This window comes from Ursus maritimus, unplaced genomic scaffold (assembly GCF_017311325.1).
Source record: "Ursus maritimus isolate PB19 unplaced genomic scaffold, ASM1731132v1 scaffold_12, whole genome shotgun sequence".
Taxonomy (NCBI): domain Eukaryota; kingdom Metazoa; phylum Chordata; class Mammalia; order Carnivora; family Ursidae; genus Ursus; species Ursus maritimus.
In genome coordinates this window covers 34298893-34320666 of record NW_024423564.1, presented here as the reverse complement: position 1 = coordinate 34320666, position 21774 = coordinate 34298893, and the positions used below count along the sequence as shown (strand labels likewise).

The 21774-nt window shown below is 41.9% G+C and overlaps 1 protein-coding gene, 1 long non-coding RNA gene and 1 other non-coding gene across 5 annotated transcripts in view; 1 reads left to right on the top strand and 2 right to left on the bottom strand.

The window, feature by feature from the left end:
* Window positions 1-420: 420 nt before the first annotated feature.
* The window catches only part of DNAI3 (dynein axonemal intermediate chain 3), a 63174-nt gene continuing 41820 nt past the window's right edge, over window positions 421-21774 (top strand). For 2 of the 3 annotated variants that reach the window (XM_008690655.2, XM_008690652.2), the window contains exons 1-9: window positions 422-550; window positions 3769-3864; window positions 4269-4307; window positions 9120-9301; window positions 9874-9978; window positions 10558-10707; window positions 11987-12186; window positions 15917-16033; window positions 21000-21190. In XM_008690655.2, coding sequence (XP_008688877.1) covers window positions 3783-3864; window positions 4269-4307; window positions 9120-9301; window positions 9874-9978; window positions 10558-10707; window positions 11987-12186; window positions 15917-16033; window positions 21000-21190 — 1066 coding nt within the window. In that variant the 5' untranslated portion in view covers window positions 422-550; window positions 3769-3782. Of the gene's footprint in view, window positions 551-3768; window positions 3865-4268; window positions 4308-9119; window positions 9302-9873; window positions 9979-10557; window positions 10708-11986; window positions 12187-15916; window positions 16034-20999; window positions 21191-21774 lie in introns of all 3 variants that reach the window. The other variant, XM_040627086.1, reaches the window with a different exon arrangement.
* Window positions 5981-6087, bottom strand: LOC121102167. The gene has a single exon (XR_005834255.1). It is a non-coding gene; the product is annotated as a U6 spliceosomal RNA (small nuclear RNA).
* Window positions 12843-19059, bottom strand: LOC121102067. Its single transcript, XR_005834122.1, has 2 exons — window positions 18456-19059; window positions 12843-13090 (listed from the first exon to the last, which is right to left on the bottom strand). It is a non-coding gene; the product is annotated as an uncharacterized LOC121102067 (long non-coding RNA).

Sequence of the window (21774 nt, the reverse complement as noted above, 5' to 3'; positions counted from 1 at the left end):
CCCAGACCGGCAATGGGGTAAGCAGAGCTGTCCTAAGGGGTTTCAAGCCCTCGATCTTCCTATCATCCTTCATCCCCTGCTGCTAGAGAGCACACCCTAGAAGGATTCGTCTTTGGGTACTGTTGCACTGTCGCATCTTTTGGTGCGAAGCATGGCTGTCGGTCCTGGGGTCAAGCCAAGCCACCGCCCTCTTATACTCGAGCCCAAATTGCACAACTCCTTCCTTGCCAGCGGAAAACCGAGGACCTTGCCGCCGCTCAAATTGCGTGACTTCAGCATCATAGCAACCAATCACAAGGGCGCTCTTGAAGAGACGGCTAGAGAATGGACACTGTATTGGTGGTGGTGTTTTGTCAATCTCAGCAGAGGAGCCGCCTCTTTCCTCTTATCAACGGATGTGTCATAGTAACCCCTTGCCAGGGAGCTGCCGTTTGAGCTCTTGGGACATTTTATGAGAGAGGAGAATCGAACTTCCATCTCCAGCTCCCAGAGGAGCTTCCACCAGGGTACTGGAAAGAGTTTTCTTTTCCCTTCAGTTGAGCAGTATCAGGTAAGGGGAGGTCTGAATGGGAAAGGAGGCTTGGAAAACAAGTGTTTTACTCCTTTCAACGGCGCTTGGAACACTCGCCGGGCCAGCGATGTGCTTGACGACAGTGAAGACTGCAAAAAACTACAAAACTTTCCCTGATTTCAAAGAACGTCCAGCTAGCCAGGAGACAAAAATAGCAAGGAGAGAGCAGTTAACGACAGTCTAAGAACTGTCAGGGCGGGTACTACGACCGGTTCACAGGTGTTGTCTAGCGCATCGCTGTGCAAGGGCAGGAGCTCAGTAAATGAGGGAGGGAGGGAGGGAGGGAGGGAGTGAGGGAGGGAGGAGAAGGAAAACGCCATGATTCTGGCACAGAGGATCAAAGAAGAAAAGATTAGAGTGGGCTGACGTAGTTAGGTGACTTCAGGTCTGTTACAAAAGGGCTGGAGTAGATGAAGAATGAAGATGAATGGGAGAACATTACAACTTTGAAAGTAAGGGCCTTGTCTGAGTGCCTAACTGCTGCTCAATGATTTCTCTCTCCTTCCCCATGGTGTATGCTGCATGCTGAATCAATTCACAGCCCTCGTTCAGGAAGCTCTTGAGTTTGAGGCCTTCTGCCTTTGCGGAGACCTGGTATAATTACATAGAACGTGATTAGAGGGTGTCAGGGAAAACAAGATTGTTTCAGCCTGAGTGAGAAAGTTGGGGAGGCTTCAGAGAGAAGGTCACATTGGAGTTGAGCCTTGAGGAATGAGTAGGATTTAAACGAGCAGAGAAATGTGTGCATGGTGGGGAGCAGGTAACAGCGGCCGTGTGACTTGCTTGGGCCGATGGAATACAAGCAGAAAGGACAGTACATCAGTGCTACGGAGAAGACTGAGGAGGCATTACACAGTTCTGGTAGCTCTCTCGCTTTTTATTCTGCCATGAAAGTAGGGGCTGTCAAAGAGGGGCTGCTCCTTCAGCCTGAGTCCCAGAATAAGACTTGAAGCAGTAGCTCACTCACTGTTATGATACAGAACATAAGAAGAAAAAGCGTTTGTTGTTGTATATTACTGAGATCTGCAGGGCTTTTAGTACCCTAGCAGAGCTGACTAATATATACCCTCATCACCTCTCTGACCATCTTCATCTCCTAGTCCCCTCATCACTCTGCTCTGGCCATCCTGACCTTCCCGCTGTTCTCTTAAATATGCCGAGCATATTCCTACCCCGGAATTGTCTGTCTCCCTCTAGAATATATGCTCTAGCAGAGCAAGGGTTTTGTCTATTTGGTTCACTGCTGTATTCCTAACAGCTAGGACAGAATCTGGTGCACCACAATTCCTCAATGAATCTTTGTGGAATGAATGGTGATGGTGCTGATGGTGAAGGTATGTGTGTATATGTGGGTAGGGCAAATCCAGCTGGTATGCAGAGTGTTTTGAGTATTTTAAGGCAAATGCAGCTGGAACAGAATATGGAGAGGGGTACACTGATAAAGAATTTTCTGAAGAAAGGACAAGGTCCAAGATTTGAAATCATACTGAGGCTGAGAAGAGGGCTGGAGGATGCTTGATAGGCTGAAAAGTTGGGTCAGAGCCATTCATTGCAGGATATTTAAAAAGTAGAAATTCCCAAGTAGTCAGATTTATAAAATGCTGATTAAATCATAAAATCATACGTTTCTAGGTAAAGACAATGATTTTAAATAATTTCATATGTAATGAAACACAGTGAACAGTTACCATTGAAAGCCAAGGGATAGTCTTGTACAAAGATTAAAACTGTGGGCACTGGGGCCTGACTGGGTGGCCTCACACCCTGACTCTACCGCTCATACTTTGTGTATCCCCTCAGGCAAGTTTCCTGGCCTCTGTTTTACCTTATAAAATGGGGATGAAGATAAAAGTATTCATAAAATGCTTATCTAAAAGGGTGGCTCAAATTAGGACTGTGCCTGGCACATAGTAAACACTCAACAAACATGAGCTATCATTATTGCCTTTTGAAAAAACACATGTGAAAAGTCTGAAGTAAAAAAATGTAGACCACAAACATACCCCCCACACTTTGTTTCAGATTTAGTCATCATGGGCTGACACATAAAACCAAGTCAGAATATTCTGACTGTGGACTATGAAATAATCTTCACTCTAAATAGGTTTGTTAAAATGAGGCAACCAGGGGCACCTGGGTGGCACAGTCGGTTGAGCGTCTGACTCTTGGTGTCCGCTCAGGCCCTGATCTCAGGGTGGTGAGATCGAGCCCCACGTCGGGCTCTGCACTCAGTGCAGAGTCGGCTTCAGAGTCTGTCTCTCCTTCTTCCCTCTGCCCCTACCCTCGTGCTCTCTCTCTCTCTCAAATAAATAAATCTTAAAAAACAAACAAACAAAAAAAACAACTAGGCAAACCAGCCTGACTGACCTAAGTTGAGGACGATAAAACTTTATTAAACCATTGCAACCGTCTTGTGAGGTACGTTCTATTATTATCATCCCCTTTAAACATGAAAAACCTGAGACTCAGAAGACATCTAATTTGCCAAGGATCACTCAGCTGGTTAACGGCAGAGTCTATTTTTCAACCTTGCTGCTTAGATGCCTGAATCACACTCCTAACCATCTAACAAGACGAGACAGGGGTGACCATGGGGATGACAAGGATCCGATCGGATGGCAAATGACCTCAGCCAAAACTGATGAACAGTTCCACAGAAACTTTTGGAGGCATTCTCTGACAGCACAAATAAGGGCACAGTGGTTACATGCACACATACTAGGACACAAGTACTATTCAAATTATGGGAAGTGTAAAACTGATGTACCAATATGCATGTTATGGGCCTGTGCCTGCCCGTGGACTTTCGGCCTGTCTTTGTGGCTGGGGCAGCTGCTGGGGAGCTGGGCACGGGGCAGCAGACAGCGACTCCCTGGGATGGGAACAGCAGCAAGAGGCGGGGGAACCAATGTCCTCCGTCCTGCTTTCACGGCGGGCCTATGGCGGGAAACTCGAAGTGTTGGCATGTGGTTTCTGTGTACCTCAGCTGCATGGCTCCACCAGAATGGCAAGATCTTATCAGTAAGATTGTTGTTACAATAAACCTTCCGTCATAGGACAGCCATTCTATGAAGACACATGTCGATTTAACCAGAGGCAAAGCTGAGAAAACATATTCTTATGTTTTACTAAATGATAATGCTTATTATTTGAAACTGTAAAATAGAGTTTACTAATGACATTATCTCTTCATGCAGCCTAAGTCAGAACCATGGCACCAAAATCTCAAAAACAAAAAAGCTCAGGTGGCCAGAAAAAACCCAAACGGGGCAAAACCAAACAAGCATTACCTGGTAGGATTGTTTTTTCATTAATGGGATTTTTATGCATCTAGTATTTGTATGTATATTAACCACCAAGATGACTGTGGTTTAATGTATCAAATAACGAAATAGCTTTGCTATCATAAAGTCAACCACAAATGGAATTTAAAGTATGGAGATTTATTCTTATTTTTGATTCATTTCATTATAATACCTGTTAAAAGTCATATAATGCATGCCATAGCAAATATATCACTAAGAGATAATTCTGTGGAAAAGATAATTATTCAAATTCTATTTAATCTTTCATAAAATAGTTTAAATCTTCATTGTATCTTTGTTTATGTTTTGTGCTTTGAAGCTGGTAAAAGACTGTAATTAACTACAACGTTTGTTTGATTCAAAAATGTAAATGTCACATCATTTTATTCTAGATAGTGAAGAAAGAGAACCTATAAATATGGAGAGCATGGGTAAGTGGAAATATAATTTAGAATTTATGACCCCAGCTTTATAATATTTTAATATGCAATGAGCAAACAAAAATACAAATTGAAGTGATTAATCAAGATGTACATGGGCTAAAACTACATTATGTCATTTAGAATATAAAGCAAAAAATTTTGAAAAAAGAATAAAGGAGTGGAAGAGAGAATTTCAAACTGAGAAATAGACTTGAACTGAGCAGTCTTTCAGAAATCTAACACAGTATGGTTACGGAGGAGACTAGAAAGTGTTATTAGTCTGCAAGTTATTACTTTCATTAGAATAATATTTTTAAGGCTCTGATTTGTGGGCAATACTTATCTGTACTTCATGGTAAGATCAAAGTATTTCAAGTAAAGAGGTTAATTTTTAAGCAAATAAACTAGAACCTAGACAACCAAATTAATGTGACTCCTACTTTTAGAGGCGAAATTATCTTATTCCAACAGGACCTTTTGTTTTGGTTGTTGTGGAAACTTTCCTCTTAGACTGGACTTAGGTGACGCCCTTTGTGTTTAGAGACAGGGAGGAAACAGTGAAGGGTAGGGAGGAGGGAGATCTAAAAGCCTTGTAGGCTGTTGTAAGGGCTCTGACTTTGAGTCATGTAGGATGGAGGCTACTCAAGTGGTATTTAAGCAGTGGAGTGATGGGATCTGACTTGTTTTTACAGTGTCACCCTGGCTACCTATCTGAGAATGTCAGGCACAGAAGCAGAAAGCAGTCAGAAAGCTATTGCAGGAACCTAGGAAAGAGAGGGTGGTGGCCTGGGCCAGGGTGGTAGAGGGGGAGTGGAGATGGCAGGAGGATGTCAGCTGATAGTTAATGGCCATGGAACAGGGCACACTGCCCAATAAATGATTTATTGAACTAATGAATGTACCACCCAAAAACTTGGAAGTCATCTTTGACTCCTTTCTCCCCCTCAACACCTTCCCATCCCCATCTAAACCATTCCACCTCTAAAATACATCCCATCTACTTCCCATTATGTCCACATCTGCAACCTTAGTCCAGACCTCCACATCTCTCATCTAGGTTGGTTCCTTAGCCCCCAACTGGTATCACTGCTTCCACTCACTCTCCTTCAACCCATTCTGCACACCACCTGGTCATGTGTCTTTCCTGCTTAAACTCTCTCATGGCTTTACTTTGCCATTATAGCAGTCCCGGCTCTGCCTTCCTCTTTGTCTCTCTCTCTGTCTCTCTCCTCTCCCCCTGCCCACCCCCCACCCCAACCTAGAGCCCACCAGCCTTGCTTAGCACAGAGCACATCAAAGTTATTCCTGCCTCAGGGCCTTTGCTCTTGCTATCCCTGATACCTGGATAGATCTTCCCCCAGATCTTTACGCATCTATCTCCTTTTCACCATTCAGATCTCACTCCAATCCCACCTCTGCAAGAGGATTTCCTTATTATTAACGGGCAAAATCACCAACAGAAAAGGTACAAAAATGTGAAAAATTTGGCACTAAATAGAGGGAAGGACACTCGTTTACAGTTTGAGGACTGATCCAAGATGGAGAGCATCAGCTTGTTTGACCTCAGCTGGGAACGTGCACATTGGGCAACTCAAACTTTTTGCCACCGTAAGCATGGTTACTAATGATGGTAGAAGCACGATGACTATTGATGTTGGGGTTACATATTTTTGTTTTGTTTTCTAAATATGGAATGCTTCACAAGTTTGTGTGTCACCCTTGCATGGGGGCCATGCTAATCTTCTCTGTATTGTGCCAATCTTCGTATACGTGCTGCCAAAGTGAGCACGGGGTTACAAATAAGTTTTAGCAAGCGAATCTGCAGATACAAAACCCATGAATAATGAAGATTGACTGTATTTATTTCTTTATGCATTTACAATCTATTTTCACACCACCTGGCTGGCCCTTGTGCACACTCACTCTCACTCACACACATGCACACATGTACTCCAGGGGAACAGGAACTCTCTTGTTCACCACTGTACTCCAATGCCTAGAATAGATCTTGACACATAGTAAGCACTCAGCAAATATTTGTTGATTGATTTGTTGAATAAATGAATGAACAAATGGCTTTCCCTATTTTTCTTGTCTAAAGAGACCACCACTACTCCCAGTCTCCTTAGTTCCGACTTCTAGCTTTCACTCTATTTTCTCGATTTGTGCTACTGTATTTCTGAGTGTATTTGTCTGTTTGATGTCTGTCTCCCCCTCTAGATAGTCTAACCCTAGTACCAACACCATGATTTTACATAGCGGTTGCTCCATAAATAGTTCTTGACTAAATGTGTTGACTGGCAAGAAAAATCCACGAACCTGAGAACAGGGCATGATGGAGATGTTTCAGCAGAAAGTAAATGGGATGAAAAATAGATGTCTATTTATTTAAGGAGAAAAAAAGAAAACCTCAGTACATTGTAGTAAGACTTGAGGGTAGGTCTTGATTTACCTTATACTAGAACATCTCTCCTCTACCCTCTAGACCTTCGAGGGCAACATTAGGACCCCTCTGACTTTCTTGCTGTGGGGTCCTGATTTTGTCAACTGTCACTTAGGACTTGAGGCTCATGCCCCAGGGAACTAGGATTCCCTTTCCTTCCAAGAACCAAGGGAGCGACAAGCTAACTAAAATACTGTTGCCTAAGGGTCTAAAGGGCAATGTCAAGAGGTTTCTAGAAAATAAATGTGATTTTTACATTTAGCTAATATATATGGAGCAAAACCTTTGTGCCAGGCAAACACCTCTCATCTGTTTAACTCTATGAAGTAGGCATTATTATGACCATTACATAGATAGAGATGCTGTGACTCCCGAAAGTTAAATAATTTACCCAAATTCTAAATCATGCTTTAATTTGGTTAGAATATCAGTGGTATATTAATTGCCTATTGCTGCAAATTACCACAAACTTTGTGGCTTAAACCACTTAAAAATTAAGTGGCTTATTATCTTGCAGTTTTGGAAACCAGGAGTCTGCCATTACTTTCATTGGGTCAAAGTCAAGATATCAACAGGGCTGGCTCCTTCTGGAAGCTTTGAGGGGAGGATCCACTTCCTTAGCTTTTTCAGCTAAGGCTCTCTGCATTCATAGACTCTTGGCTCTTTCCTTTATTTTCAAGGCCAGGAGTGTAGCATTTTCTAATCTTCCTCTCTTTGGCCTCTGCCTCTTTGTCACATCTCCTCTCTTGACTTGGGCCCTCCTGCCTTCCTCATATAAGGACCATTGTGGTTATCTTGGGCTCTGCTTGGGGGCCCAATGATCTCCCCATCTCAAGTTCCTTACCTTCATCACATGTGCAAGTCACTTTTGTCATAAAAGGGAACTTATTCACAGGTTTCAGGGATTAGGACGTGGACACCTTCAGGGAGACTCTATTCTGTTTACCACAAGTGATTAATAGCACAGTTTTGGAAATTAGACCTGGCTCAATTCATAATTCTGCCACTTAATGACGGTGTGGTCACAAATGACTTCCCCTCTCTGAGCCTCTGCTTCCTTGTGTGAAAAACAAGGTAGCGAGACTACCTCATGAGATTATTGCAGAAGTTAAATTAGATAGTACACGCACACTTCCTTACATGGAGTCATCACAAAGATGGTTCGCATTAATTGTTGTTACTATTTTTAAAAGATACTATAATGAGAGAGAATGAAGAATCCCAAAGTAGGCTCACATATACATGGTCAATGGATTTTCAAAAAAGTGCAAAGGCAGTTCGGTGGAGAAAGGACAGTCTTTTCAATAAACGATGCTGGAACAACTGTACATCTATATGCAAAAAAATGAACTTCAATCCATACTTCATATCATATTCAAAATGCAGGGCAATTGATGCATATTGAGGGCTCTGGTCTGTAGGGCACAGTAAGATTCTGAGGAGTGAGTTATGCAGAGCTGGAGTCTGTGGTTCCTGCTCTATCAGCCACTAGGTCAGTGACTGCCATTGCCGGCATCCTGTGGAGAGTAATCTGTTACCTCCCTGACCATGTGTAAGGAAGGGGCAGGACACTCTCCTGTGCTCTGCTGTGTCCACACATTAGAGAGAAAGTACAGCATGGTGGTAAGAATGCAGGGACCTTAGTTTGGATCCCAGCTCTCCCATTTCCAACTCCCGAGGAGAGAGAAATGGCAGTTTGTCCCTGATTTATGAACAACTTGTATTCCAAATGTGTATTATGCCAACTGATCGCCATTTGGAATGTATTTCCACATATAATCAGCGTTATGCATATAGTCATTAACCACCCCCCAAATTACCTGAATAACTGTATCATAGAGCCACTGGGGGGGGGGTAAATATTTCTATAGGAAAATAAGCCCCAAATTCCACCTTGAGAGGTCACATGCACTTCCCCACCCGCCGGTCCATCTGTTGAGCAGTAAGAGAAAAGGTGTCAGGATGTCTAGTTGTATAGGGTCTGGAGAAGATGGGAGAGGGTTCTAGGACCCTGGGAGGGAGAGTTGGGGAAGGAAGTTTTGGGGGTAGATGCAGAGCTTAGACTGTGACCCTGGAAGCCACTGGTGATAAAAAGGATAAGAAAATGAGAAGATGGCTTGAGATAGGAGAAATAGAGCACACTATTAATAGAGGCTCTCTCTTGAGAAGTAGTATTACAGATAATTGTTATTTTCTTCTTTTTATCTTTTTTGACATTTTCTGTAACGGATATACTTACTTTAAAAATAAGAACAATGATTTTTAAAGTCTTTTAAAATTTTAACCAAGATAATTATTTAAAGCAAACGACTGCATGTTTCCTCTTAATATTTTAATTGCTTATATTTAATGTCCAAATTCTACTTTGCCTACTCCAGGTCATCCAGAAATTTATCCTTTAGTTTTAACTACCCAGACCCAGGAAATACTTAACTGCCGAATAGACAAAGACATCACAGATGAACAACCTTATGTACTTATCAAAAAAGAAGATATTTTGGCAGACTTTCAGAACAGAGGGGCAGTATCTGATTTCTATCCAGTCAAAAAAGTTATCCAGGTAAGTACAACATCCCTCTTTATTTTTCAGACCTGCCTCAAGAGGTTTCTGGTACATAATAACAAAGTAGAGAGATTGTTCAGTTCAAATCTGTGGCATCCCCCCCCCCATTACATTGGGCAAAGGCTAGCTTGCCCACACCTTTGGAATTCTGCTTGATAATCCTCTGTGAAAAGCAAACACCTAACGGAGACTGATTCTTATTTCATACCCAGAAAAGCTTATCCTTGTCCAGTTTCAACTAGAATAGGAATCTACTCTTATTTTCCTATACTGCTTTAATTTTTTAATTCATAATTTTGGTCTGATTTGTCTCCAAACATGCTACTGAGCACCAACACCGAATAAAAGGAATGCTTCTTTTTTCCCTGTTAGAAATAAAATTGCGTGGTAAATTTCCCTGGACCTACTGAGCTTTAAGAGCTTTGTTAATAGAATAATTTTACAATCTGGGATTATGAGCCATAGATTAGCACTATGGTTATCTTTTATGATTGATTAGAAAAATAGTGACTTTTTGTCTGAATAAACTGAATGAAAACTGACCTTCTCTTTTGATTATATTCCTATAGGAATATCCTGGAGATGAGCTTCTGGTTGTTTATGACAAAGACTTCAGATATGGACTTAACTTTTATCTTATTGGAACCGAAGAGGGCAAAGAAAACTATTTAAACGTAAGCATACCCCAAGTCCTTGCATTTTGTTGATTGTCAGAAGAAAGGAATACCCCTGCGGGAGACCTATACATGGTTATGAATATTCTTGTTCAGCTCTCTTTCCTTGGGACCTGGACAGGGTTCTGGCACTTCGAGTAGGTAAGCAGTAAATGTGGGATGAGCTAAATCAAACATCTCAGAGTAGCAGATACTCTACTTATTTGCCCACTGACCCAATGAGAGTAGAAACAATAAATCTGGAGTAACATTGCTCTCGGCCACCCACTCTTTGTCCCATACCCCTGGTTCTCCTCTTGGAGAGGAGAACTTACCTAAACTTTGGGTAAGTTACTGACCCACTTGTCTGCAAAGTGGTGGCACCAATAGTATCTATTTCCAGGGCTACTGTGAAATTTAAATGGGCTATTTTTTTCTTTTGCTTAATTTCCTTCTCCTAATTGAAAAACACGAACCAAGAATAAAGAAAATAAGGAAGTGCTTAATTTATACAAACATAAAATTTATTGTGAAATATACACACGCAGCTATAACCTACTTTTGGTCATATATTTTAGAGTGCTATTTATTTTACTCTAGCCCCCAGAAGTACCAGAAGAACAGGAGGAATATAAAGAGCATATTCCAGAAGATGTATATGTTTATAAGCCACCTATCTCTAAACCATGGGTGTCTTTGGGCAGTGAAAAAGAAATTGAGGAAGAATCGGTTAAGGAATCTACAAAGCAGGTCAGAGGCTTGGATATGATCTTGAGTGTGTTACCTCTCTGTAATGCTGAACAACACTGATTCCTGACGGATCTGTAAAGTTTGCTATGTTTGCCAATGGGGATGTGGTTTTTCCTTGGATAGAAGAATGGTCATTGTTTGAGGTACTTGGGTATTAAGGGCAGAACTGTATTCCCCAAAAGAGATATGTTGAAGTTCTAACACCCAGTACTTCATAGGTGACCCTATTAGGAAATGGGGGTAGCCAATCCAATATGACTGGTGTCCTTATAAAAAGATGGCCATGCAAAGACACAGACACAGGGAGAACACCATGTGAAGAAGGAAGCCGAAATGGGAGTGGTGTATCTACAAGCCAGGGAGCAGCAAGGATTGCTGGCCATCACCAGAAGCCAGGATAGAGGCAAAGAACAGATTCCCCCTCAGAGCCCTTAAAATGAACAATCCCCTCAACACCTTGATCTGGACTTGCAGCCTCTACATCTGGGAGAAGAGTTAAACTAAACTCCTGTTGTTTTAAGCCACCCAGGCTGTGGCACTTGGTTACAGCAACCAGAGGAAACTGACCCAGAGGTATTCCCAGAGCAGCCCCTGAGAAGATTTGTATGTGAGTGATTTATTATGAAAGTGCTCCACAGAATAATAGGAAAAGCAGCAGGACAGGGACATAGCAGAAGTCCTATAAGGATGTAATCTCATGGGGCACCAGGGTGGCTCAGTAGGTTAAGCGTCTGCCTTCGGCTCAGGTCATGATCTCAGGGTCCTGAGATTGATCCCCACATCAGGCTCCCTGCTCAGTGGAGAGTCTGCTTCTCCCTTCCCTCTTCCCGCCCCCCACCTGGCTTATGCTCTCTCCCGCTCTCTCTGTCAAATAAATGAATAAAATCATAAAAAAAAAAAGGACGCAATCTCAGACAAAAGACCTGTAAAGAAAGGCTTTAGCTTGAACCCCTAGGGGAACTCTGGAGTGTAAATTATACCCGAGTTGTCCCAAACTGAAGCAAAGGAGATGGGCTTACACATGTCTCCCACCAGTCCAACACTGGTGAGTGCCAGTCACTTCCTATTCTCCGTACCACAGTGGTCCCAGTAGCCCTAGAGCAGTGCTCTGCAGAAAAGCAGCGGGAGGTGATAATGGAAAGCACACAGACCTGGAGGGGCAAACAGAAAGTACAGAAAGAGATTTGAGAGGATCTGAGCAGAGCTCCAGTATTGTCTACCACACATCCACTTCTCCATGAACTTGATGATGTTACTTTTACTGCTCAATGTGTTGCAGATTACATATATGATTTCTCGAAAACGAAGTGAGTTTGGAGCGCCAATTAAGTTCAGTGACCAAAATGCTTCCAGTGTAAAAGATGCCTATATTGAATGTACAGCCTACCCAGATAGACATTTTACCCTTAAGCAACTTGAGAAAGATGTTGGCATGCAAGTAGTCCCCAAAATCAAGGACACAAGTACTCAAACAAGATGGTAAGTATGCGATGGGGTTGTATATTTTCAAAGGCAATTATAGTAAAATCTAGCAACATCCATGCTTATTTTGAAAGATCTTTATAATAAATGGGACTGGACTGACAATGACAGCACAGATCTTCACAGAGCAATTCAGGAAGATCTAATTATACTCAACGATGCCTTTTAAAATCTCAATAGGAAAAAAAATAAATAAGATCTCAATAGGAACAGGAGAGACAGGTCTGTAAGAGTGTAAACACTGCGAAGTGGGACAATAACTGGTGCTGTTAATAACACGCTCTTGCTTTCAGAGCTGGGGCCCTGTTGTCTCTCCCCTTGCCTCCTAACTGCTCTATTCCACCACCGAAGTGATTGTTCTCGCATACCAAAGCAGATTGTGTTAGGTCACTGCCTAAATCTCTTTTTTGGCTCCGCACCACATCCAGAGCCCTTCAGATGGCATTAGATCCTCCTTCCTCCGTGACAAGGCATTGTCCGCCACTCCAGGCTTGGCATCCTGTTCTGAAACAAGCTTTTGTGCTCCAGCCCCATGGGCTGCTTCCAGCTTCCAGAATGTCTGCTTTTCCACATCTTCCTGCCTCTGCCTGCTGCTCTCACATTAGCCGACAGTTGGACCACATCATCTAACACAAACCTATTTTATAATAAAGTATTGACTATCTCATATAATTTATTAAATAATGAAAGTGAAAAACAGGATGGTTATGTGGGTACAGAACGTCGTCGGTGTATGGCTGGTTCACCCTCATGCTCATGTGGCTGCCCGGGAGCTCTGGCTCACTGCCACTGCCCAGCCTCATGAGAGAGGATGGGATGGCAGATCGCTAGCCCAGGACAATTCCAAATCCAAAATTCAAAGTACAGTTTCTACTGAATTGCGTATTGCTTCCACTCCATCCTGAAGTAAAAAAATCACAAATGGAAGCATCATAAATTGGGGGCCGTCTATAAAAGCAACAACCCCCATTACTGTCTACTCCCTTACTCTATTTCTCTTCATGCTATTATTATCACTTGATATGTGTTTGTCATTGTCATTCTTCTCTCACCTCCCACCCACACCCTGCCTTAAAATGTAAGCTCCATGAGACAGAAACTTTGTCTATTTTGTTTATTTCCACATCCTCAACTCCTAGGATATTTCCTGACACACATTTATCAAATGGAGGAAGGCAGGGAAGAGATGGATCAAGTTAAAGAAGAATGTGCAGAACAGATGACTGACTTGATTTCAGTGTCAAGAGGAGGGCCATGAAATATGCAGTGGCCAGGAGAATCAGGAATCAGCAGTGTGGAGTGAAATACAAAAGTGCTTTTTAAATCCATGTAAACCAATGACTCAGAAACCATAAAAATGCATTGTTAAAGTCAGAGCACATATGCATAGATACCAGAATAAGAAATGGGTCAGAAATGAGGGAGGCAGATGAATAGACAGGCCAGAACTAAAGGGGGTAAAAACTAAAGACAGGATCAGTAGTCAAGTCTGGGCAGAGAATCAGGACACCAGAGATCCATAAATACCAAGAAGTCAGGCCGAGACAGAAAGGAGAGAGGTGAGACATTAGTACCAAAGAAACTTAGACTTTGAGACAAATTTCTAAGCCAAGCTGGCCAGAGATTTCTTCTACGTTCCTGCCAGAGTGCAGAAAAGCGACAAGAATGAGTCACCCAGGGTAGAATTGGGAGGTAGACTCAGAAAAAGACAGGGAACTTCCAACAACAGGAACCCAGAGGACTCTAGATTTAGTAGTCTTTCAATGAATGCCGATTCATACTAACAGACAGTTGTATCTATACAGATGGAGTGAAAAGATGAGAAGTGAAGGTCTTGACCCATAAGATGAAAATAAAATATATGAATCAAAAGGTTCAAATAGGTGACTGGGAGAATGCTGGTCCTCCTTACCAAGATCAGGAAATCAGGAAGGGTAGCTAGTCTAGGGTGGAGAGGCTGAGAGATATGATTTTGATGGAAGTAAAAAACATAAAATCAAAGATGAGGTTCAAAGAGGACTGACAATGAAAGCAGAAGTTCACAGTGTTCTTGCCGCACACTAGGCAGTCTTCTAAGCACCTGGCACACAGCAACTCAATTCTCACAACTGCCCTCTGAGACAGGCACTATCCTCATTTTAGAAATAACTGTACTGTATGGTGAATAACATAATAAATAAAAAAATATTATTATAAAAAAAAGAAAGAAAGAAAGAAAGAAAGAAAGAAAGAAAGAAAGAAAGAAAGAAAGAAACTGAGGCAAAGCCAGGTTAAAAATGAAAGCTCAATGTTCAGAACATAATTTAAATCTGAAGCAATCACAAATAAATCTGCTGAGAAATAATGAAACAAATCACACTGAAAAAATAAGAGTGGCTCTTAGTCTTGTTGTCTCTCGGATGAACCCATTGGTGCCATGCAATTTCTTACTTCATCCTACCCAGAGGACACATTAGTGAATTAAGAGGTGAAGCTAAGATTTGAACCCAAGTCTCTCTGCTTCCAATACCAACATTCTTTCTTTCCAGCACTCTGCTTTGTGCTACTGATACTGAGCTAGCTAGGGGAAAAAGAATGAATTGTTTATTAAACATAAAATTCTCTTTACTCCTTGTTTCATTACTCTTCACTTAATGTATTTGCCTCTCACAGAGACATTTTACTGACATTTGTTCAGCACAGATTAAATACAACCTAATATTTTTTTGAGCACTTATAATGTGCTAGGCACTGTTTTAAAAGCTTGGCATGTATTAACGCATCCAATTTACAATGACTCTATGAGCCAGGTACTTCGAGAATTTCATTTAGAGATGCATAAACAGACACAGAGAGGTTAAATAATTAGCTTGGGGTCACAAAGCTTGTTAGTGATAAAATCAGGCTTCAAAACCAGGCAGTGTGTCACCAGAGTGCACACTCTTAATGACTGTGCCATATGACCTTTCTATAGCCCCATACCCTAAGATCAAGGAGCTCCCCCAGTCTAGTGGGTGAGACTGCCAATGGCCAAATGCAACAGAATATGTTCAAGGGTGGAGGTGAGCACTGAGGGCAGACGGGATGGAATAAGCCTTCTCCCAGAGATCACGTTGCCATCATTGCTGAAACGTAAATTGTTTTTAGTTTTGTGTATCTAGAGCAGAGTTTCTCAATCTCAACCCTACTGACATTTTGGGCTGGGTAATTCTCTTTTGTGGGAGGCTATCTTGTGCACTGTAGGGTGTTAAACAGCATCCCTGGATTCTACTCACAATATGCCGGTAGCACATTCCATTTGTGACAACCAAATACGTTTCTGGATATGGCCCAAACTTCCCAGGGTGGGGTAGGATTGCACTGGTTAAGAAACATTGACTTAATGAAATGAAGAGAGAATGATGAACAAATGTGGCAAAATGTTAATAACGGATGAATCTGGGTGAAGAGTGTATGAGAGTTCCTTAGATCCTTCTTACAACTTTTCTGTAAGTTAAAAATATCTAAATAAAAACTTTAAAAAATAAGAACTTGATTATGTTAGAAACAAATACATAAATACTCAAAGGATTTCAAAAAGGTAGTCAATATCCATTATCTAGGATAAAGAAAAATATTCAATATATAGAATTTAAATAAAAAATAATATTTTATTACTGCCACAGAAAGAAACCTTTGACCTGTCACAACCTGTATTTACTTTCCTTTGATCTAATTTTTGGTATTCAATTTTCTTTTAATATATTAGGACATATCCCAAAAATGCCATTACACAATATTATCCAAGAGAATTATCAGAGGAGGAAAAAGAGACATTTGGACAATCAAAATCTTTGAGTGACTTTCTTAACAACACATCTATAAGGTAAGAATTGTATATTAAATTTTTGAAATAAAACGTAAAATGCATATGTGTACCTACAATGATAGGTCTTAAAAAGCAACTCGGTCCATGGTGTCTAGGTAGAGAGTACGAAGAGTTATCAGATGTGTATGAGCATGTGACACACTCTCAGTCTTTCCTTTCTATTGCCAGGCCACGTCCTAGACCTCCCAAGCTAGGGGCATACCAGTGTTCACCTGGGAGATGTATACAGTTGAGTGTGTGAGATGTTTTCCTAATGGCAAGTTAACATCTATTTTCCATGGTTCTTTTATTTAAGTCTTTGTTCTCCACTCTCTACCCCCTTCTTAGTTTCATAACTTGTATGTGATCACAAAGCTGAGGATGAGGGGCATGTGGAGGGTGAGCGTGACCGTGATGTTCTTTGTAAATATCACCGACTTTAATTCGGATGTGCCTTGTACATCTTATCCCTTCCCCCTAATTCCTATGTCGCTGCCACTCTTACCGAATCTGAGAGAGAGGTGTCTTCAGGAACCCACCGCCCCACACTGTTACTAGGACCCTGGGGTTTCTAAATCAGAGAAGAGCTGGACAAGGTCTCATCAAGTCGACATCAGCGTTCAGAAAAGTGGGGCTAGTGGTGGACAGGTTTGCCAGTTGTACTTTGTAGGTTGGTTTCTATTTCTTTCCAAAATTAAAAATTTGTTGGTCAAGGTCATACAGAGCCCATATTAAGTTTTTTTTTTAATTTTTAAGAAAACACCATTAATTCTTTGAGACTTTTAAATATCCTGAAAATTCCAACAACTCTCAAAAGTTGTTACCTATGTCTTGGGGGAATCTGGTTCAAAAATTCACCTGTGATGCAAAGAGAGTGCATGAAACTATATAAAATGCTTCCTATGTATATATATATATATATATATATAGAGAGAGAGAGAGAGAGAGAGAGAGAGAGAGAGAGAGAAAGTTCGGTTTACTCTGGGTCCCGGCTTCTTGGGAAGTTCATTAAAACGTGGAACAAAGAAAGATCGATGTTCCATCAATGCCTGATGACTAACAGCTGTTCAACAGGCTGTCCCCTGCTGACCCATCACTCACTTTAGCTAGCTGGCCTGCTATTTCTCTGTGTCAGCTGCCAGAATGACTATGGAACCAAAGCTAAGGAGAGCGGAGGGAACGCAATGGCTTTTCACAAAGAGCCAGAAACCCAGAGGCAGAAACACAGTGTCTCCTCACAGGACTTCAGTATTAGTTGGTCTCTGGAGAAGACATTAAACATGCAGAAAAACTATATATCTCATGGCAAGGGTAGGGGACACACTACAAGGCAGAATCCCATGAAACCTCCAGAAATGCCAGAGGTTCAATGTTTTACAAACAGGGTTGCAGTTTTGTGGACTCTGCTGGTTGATTAGGCGAAATGAAAAGCAGGTGAGTTTACTTCAGACTTTGAAGCAAGCCTTATGTTCTTGTCTGTTTGGTGACAAAATTAAATGCATTTCTGCTTAGCAACAAAACTAAGCAACAAAAACAAAAAACCAGAGTGCATTAACTAGTTGCCACTCATTTACAGGAAGCATGCTATAGCTTTTCCTATGGGACAATGAGAAAGAAACAAGAAAACCTACAGTTTCTGTTTCCCCATATCAAAATTTAGTCCTTAAAATTTTTCCTGGTAAGAATATTAAAAATGAGAAGTGTATGTACAATCCATTTCAAAGCCATAGAAGGCCTATGGCCAATTCTTAATTATCCACATGGTGTATTATCTTTAGACCTGGGTTTTTATTCTTCCCTTTCAGTTGCCATGCTTACAGAGAGAGGAATAGTAAACAGCTTTATAATTCCCTCTCTGAGAAGTGGGAAAAAGAAGACAGAATTGTAAGAAAAAGAGGAAATTTGGTACAGGAATTATAATAGCACCCGTCAAGAATAAATAAACCCACGAAGATATCACTGCCATGTTTCCCACTCTAAAACTGTTCAAGGTTTATTCAATTTTTTTAAAAGTTAATATAAGCCTGGTTTTGACCTGGAAAGAGTGCCCTTTTAGAAATGAGTTCTTTCTTAAAGAATTTTATCCACAAAGAATCTAAACAAAGCAGTATTTGCAAAAGAAGGAAATGAAAAGAAAGAAGAGAGAACTTCGAGGGATTCTCAAAGCAACTAAGAAACATTCGTTTTGGGGTTAAAAAAAAAATACTTAACCAGGGCGCCTGGGTGGCTCAGTTGGTTAAGCGTCTGACTCTTGAGTCCAGCTCAGGTCACGATCTCAGGATCCTGGGATGGAGCCCGAAGTCAGTCTCCATGCTCAGCTCCGAGTCCGCTGGAGACTCTCTCCCTCTCCATCTCCCTCTGCTCCTACCTCCCCTGCTCTTACATCCTATCTCTCTCTCTAAAATAATAAACAAATAAAATCTTTAAAAAAAGTACTTACAGGCTCTAACTCAGACAACGGTTTTGCCAGCTTCCACTTCATCACCCTCAGAAACTGGAGTGCAGGGAAATCAAGAAACAGGAAACCAGAGAAAAGGTGCAGTCTTCACTTCTCCCTCGTGAATTAGTTCCCAGTTCAGGCCGAGAGGGAAGAATCAGGAAATCAGATTAAAGGCCCTGGCTTTAGCTTGTCTCTTGGGAATTTCTTTCTCATTTAGGCTGAAACAGAAAAAAACAAGATTTTGAAAACGCTAACAAATGCTTCTACTTGCAGCTCCAGGCTGTGAACATAGCTAGCCCTCGCGGGTGTTTAAACGTGCATATGAACCACCTGGGGACCTTGTCAACATGCAGACTCTGACTCCCCTAGGCTCAAGTGGAGTCTGTGAAGGCATTTTTAGCAAACTCCAGGTCATGATGGTGCTGGGGGTCCATGCAGTGCACTTTAAGTAGCTAGGTCCTAGTTTGGAAGATAAAGTACAAGAAGAATTTAAACCAAGAGTATCCACTTAAACAGTGAATGGTAGTGGTAATTCTTAACAATAGAGGTATTAAAGGTCACCCTGTTTAATTACATTCTTAGGAGTATCTATTATAATATTTAGGGTTTATATTTAATTGTCTAAGTAAAGGAGGTTTGGGGTTTTTTTTATTGTTTTAGGAAATTCATAATCAAGAACTACTCTTTCAGCTTACCACACCTATTAAAAAACCAAGCTATTTGGACTCTTAATCATTAGGGTAAAACATTGAGTGACATCCTAATTGTGGGAAAGCTCCAGAGGCCTTATGAATGAGTGAGCTGAGCTTTCAGGCCAAAGCATATACAGGGGCATTAAACATGACAGAAACTTACAGTACCTGTTCTTCGGTTTTGTTTTTTGTCTGTTTATGGTACTGCTTTCAAGAACGTACCTCATTTTCATATCATAAGCAAGTGACTGAGTAATGGTGGAATTAGTTGGTCAAACTCACAGAAAACAGTTATAACATCTAAACAACAATATTTATACACAAACATACACACACAACTACTTGAAGGCTCAGGAGAGTGACCAGAAGTTAGCGGAAACTGGAGGGGAGAAGGACGAGATTAGCAAGTCTGCAGTGTTTTTCTATAATGATTGCCTAATCCATAGGAGGCTCAGGTGACGGAAAACTGCAGCCTTACAGGTCTGTGGGGCAGAATAACCAAACAGTCAAGGGAAAGTCATGGAAGGAAGGGAGCCCCAGATAAGCCAAGACCCCAGATTTACATAAAAATCTAATCAGATCCTAGGCTGTAGACTAAAGCACTCATTTTTAGGGGAAACTCTAGGGGAGTCCTGAACAACCAGCATCTAGAAGCTGAAAAATTGAGCAGAGATCTCAGCTATCGTTCTATACAGAGGAGATAAAATTTGGAGTTTGAGTCCAGCCAAGTTAACTGCATTATAGAACAAATTTTACTTTTCAGAGGGACAAAAGAGAATCCAGGTCTCTACAACATATCATTTATAACAACCAGTTTCATTGAATATGTAAAGTCACTAACCATGTAAAGAAGCAGGAAAATGGGATTCTCGGAGTCTTCCTGATACCAATTCTGGCACCAAATGAGGGTTCTTTTCCCCCCTCAACACCAAATACCTTTCTTTCCCAACACCAATTCTCTCTCAGATGCTATGTGGAGTAAGTGCAGACCCCACAAGTTAAGGGGCTTAGTCTCACAAACCAGCCCCAACTTCAGACGCCAGTCTCAAGTCCCAGGGGGCTATGATTTGGACTGACCAGCTATAAATCAGTTTGATAATTCTTCAGAATGACTCATTTAACTCAGGAAAGCACTTTCCTTACTATTACCAGTTCATTGTAAAGGATACAACTCAGGAGCAGCCAAATGGAAGAGATGCAGAGGACAAGTGATTGGGGGTAGGAGGTTGGGGGAGACATTCCAGCCTCCAGCACCTTCGAGTACTCACCAACTTGAGAGCTCCTGTAGTAACTTTTAGGACAGGAGCCTGTCAAGTCAGGGCCCTAAGTACTAAGAGATAAGCCTAGCACTCAGATTGTTTTTGAAAGGGCAGTATTGCCTTCTTAGCAGGATAATTCTTAATTGTAGGGATTGTATCATGCATTGCAGGTTTATTAATAGAATTAAAGACATAAGCACCTCCCTGCAGGGAGCTCCAGCGGGAAGACAGCCTGTGAGAGGAGGCCTGCAGGAGGCAGAGCGGGGCAGGCCCGGTGTCCCTGCAGCTGCCAGCTCGGTCACAGGCCTGGGAGAGCACAGCCTTGGCCTGGAAGCCCAGGCAGATCACGAAGGTGCTCCAGGCCATCGGCTAACAGCCTCCTGGCACTAGAAGTTCTCAGTAGCTCACAGCCATGCGGTTTTTTTCTCTTAAGTCATTTATTTCACATGGGGGCAATCGCCAGTTACCAAATATAATTGAGAACATTTTTTCCTTTCCATATAAATGAAGTAGGAGGAGATGTGGAAAGACATATCACTGAATAGTAAAATCCAACATCTTGTGTTTGCTTTTTTTTTTTTTTAACAAAATAGTGTTGAAATCGCCCTGCAGCAAAATGAAATCATGAACACATTTATTGATGACTGGAAGTGTCTGGCAGAAGAAGAAAGCACTTTTGGAGACAAAACCGATACCCACCTGAAAGAGTACCAGTCCTTCACCGACCTCCATACCCTAACAGAGAAGATGGTTACCTCCGTCTCCTGGCATCCGACCATCTATGGTGAGACGAACACGACTGCGGTTCTCTTTTGTGATGGCCCAGAAAGAGTCTGTTGCTTTTCTAGTAAAATCCAAACTAGCTCACTTTCTCAGTTGCAATAAGACCACTCCCAGCTGCTAAGTGCACCTTTGGAGCACTTTCGACACCCTGCGGTCCTGTGTTCTCCCAGCACCTCACTGTGGTCTCTACAAGGACAGAAGCAGAGCTCAAGCCAGGGAGGTGACGGGCTCAGGTCACCCAGCCGGTACAGTGCTGAATCTGGATTTGCCTCAACCTGTTGGGATTCTCAAGGCTAGCTCCATTCCCCCCCGCTGCCCCGCCCCCTTACCGGACAAGAGAGGAAACGCACCTCCCTGAAATCACTCAGCAGCCAAGGGAGGGGAGGACCCGGTGCAGGTGGAACCACATGCAGATGGAACGAAGAGAAAAAGTTTCTTTCCCTCTGTTTTCCTCCTCCTCTCCCCCACACTGGCCCTTCTCTCTCCCTCTCTCTCTCTCTCTCTCTCTCTCACACACACACACACACAATTTGTATTAAATCTTTTCTTTTTTTTTAAAGATTTTTATTTATTTGACAGAGAGAG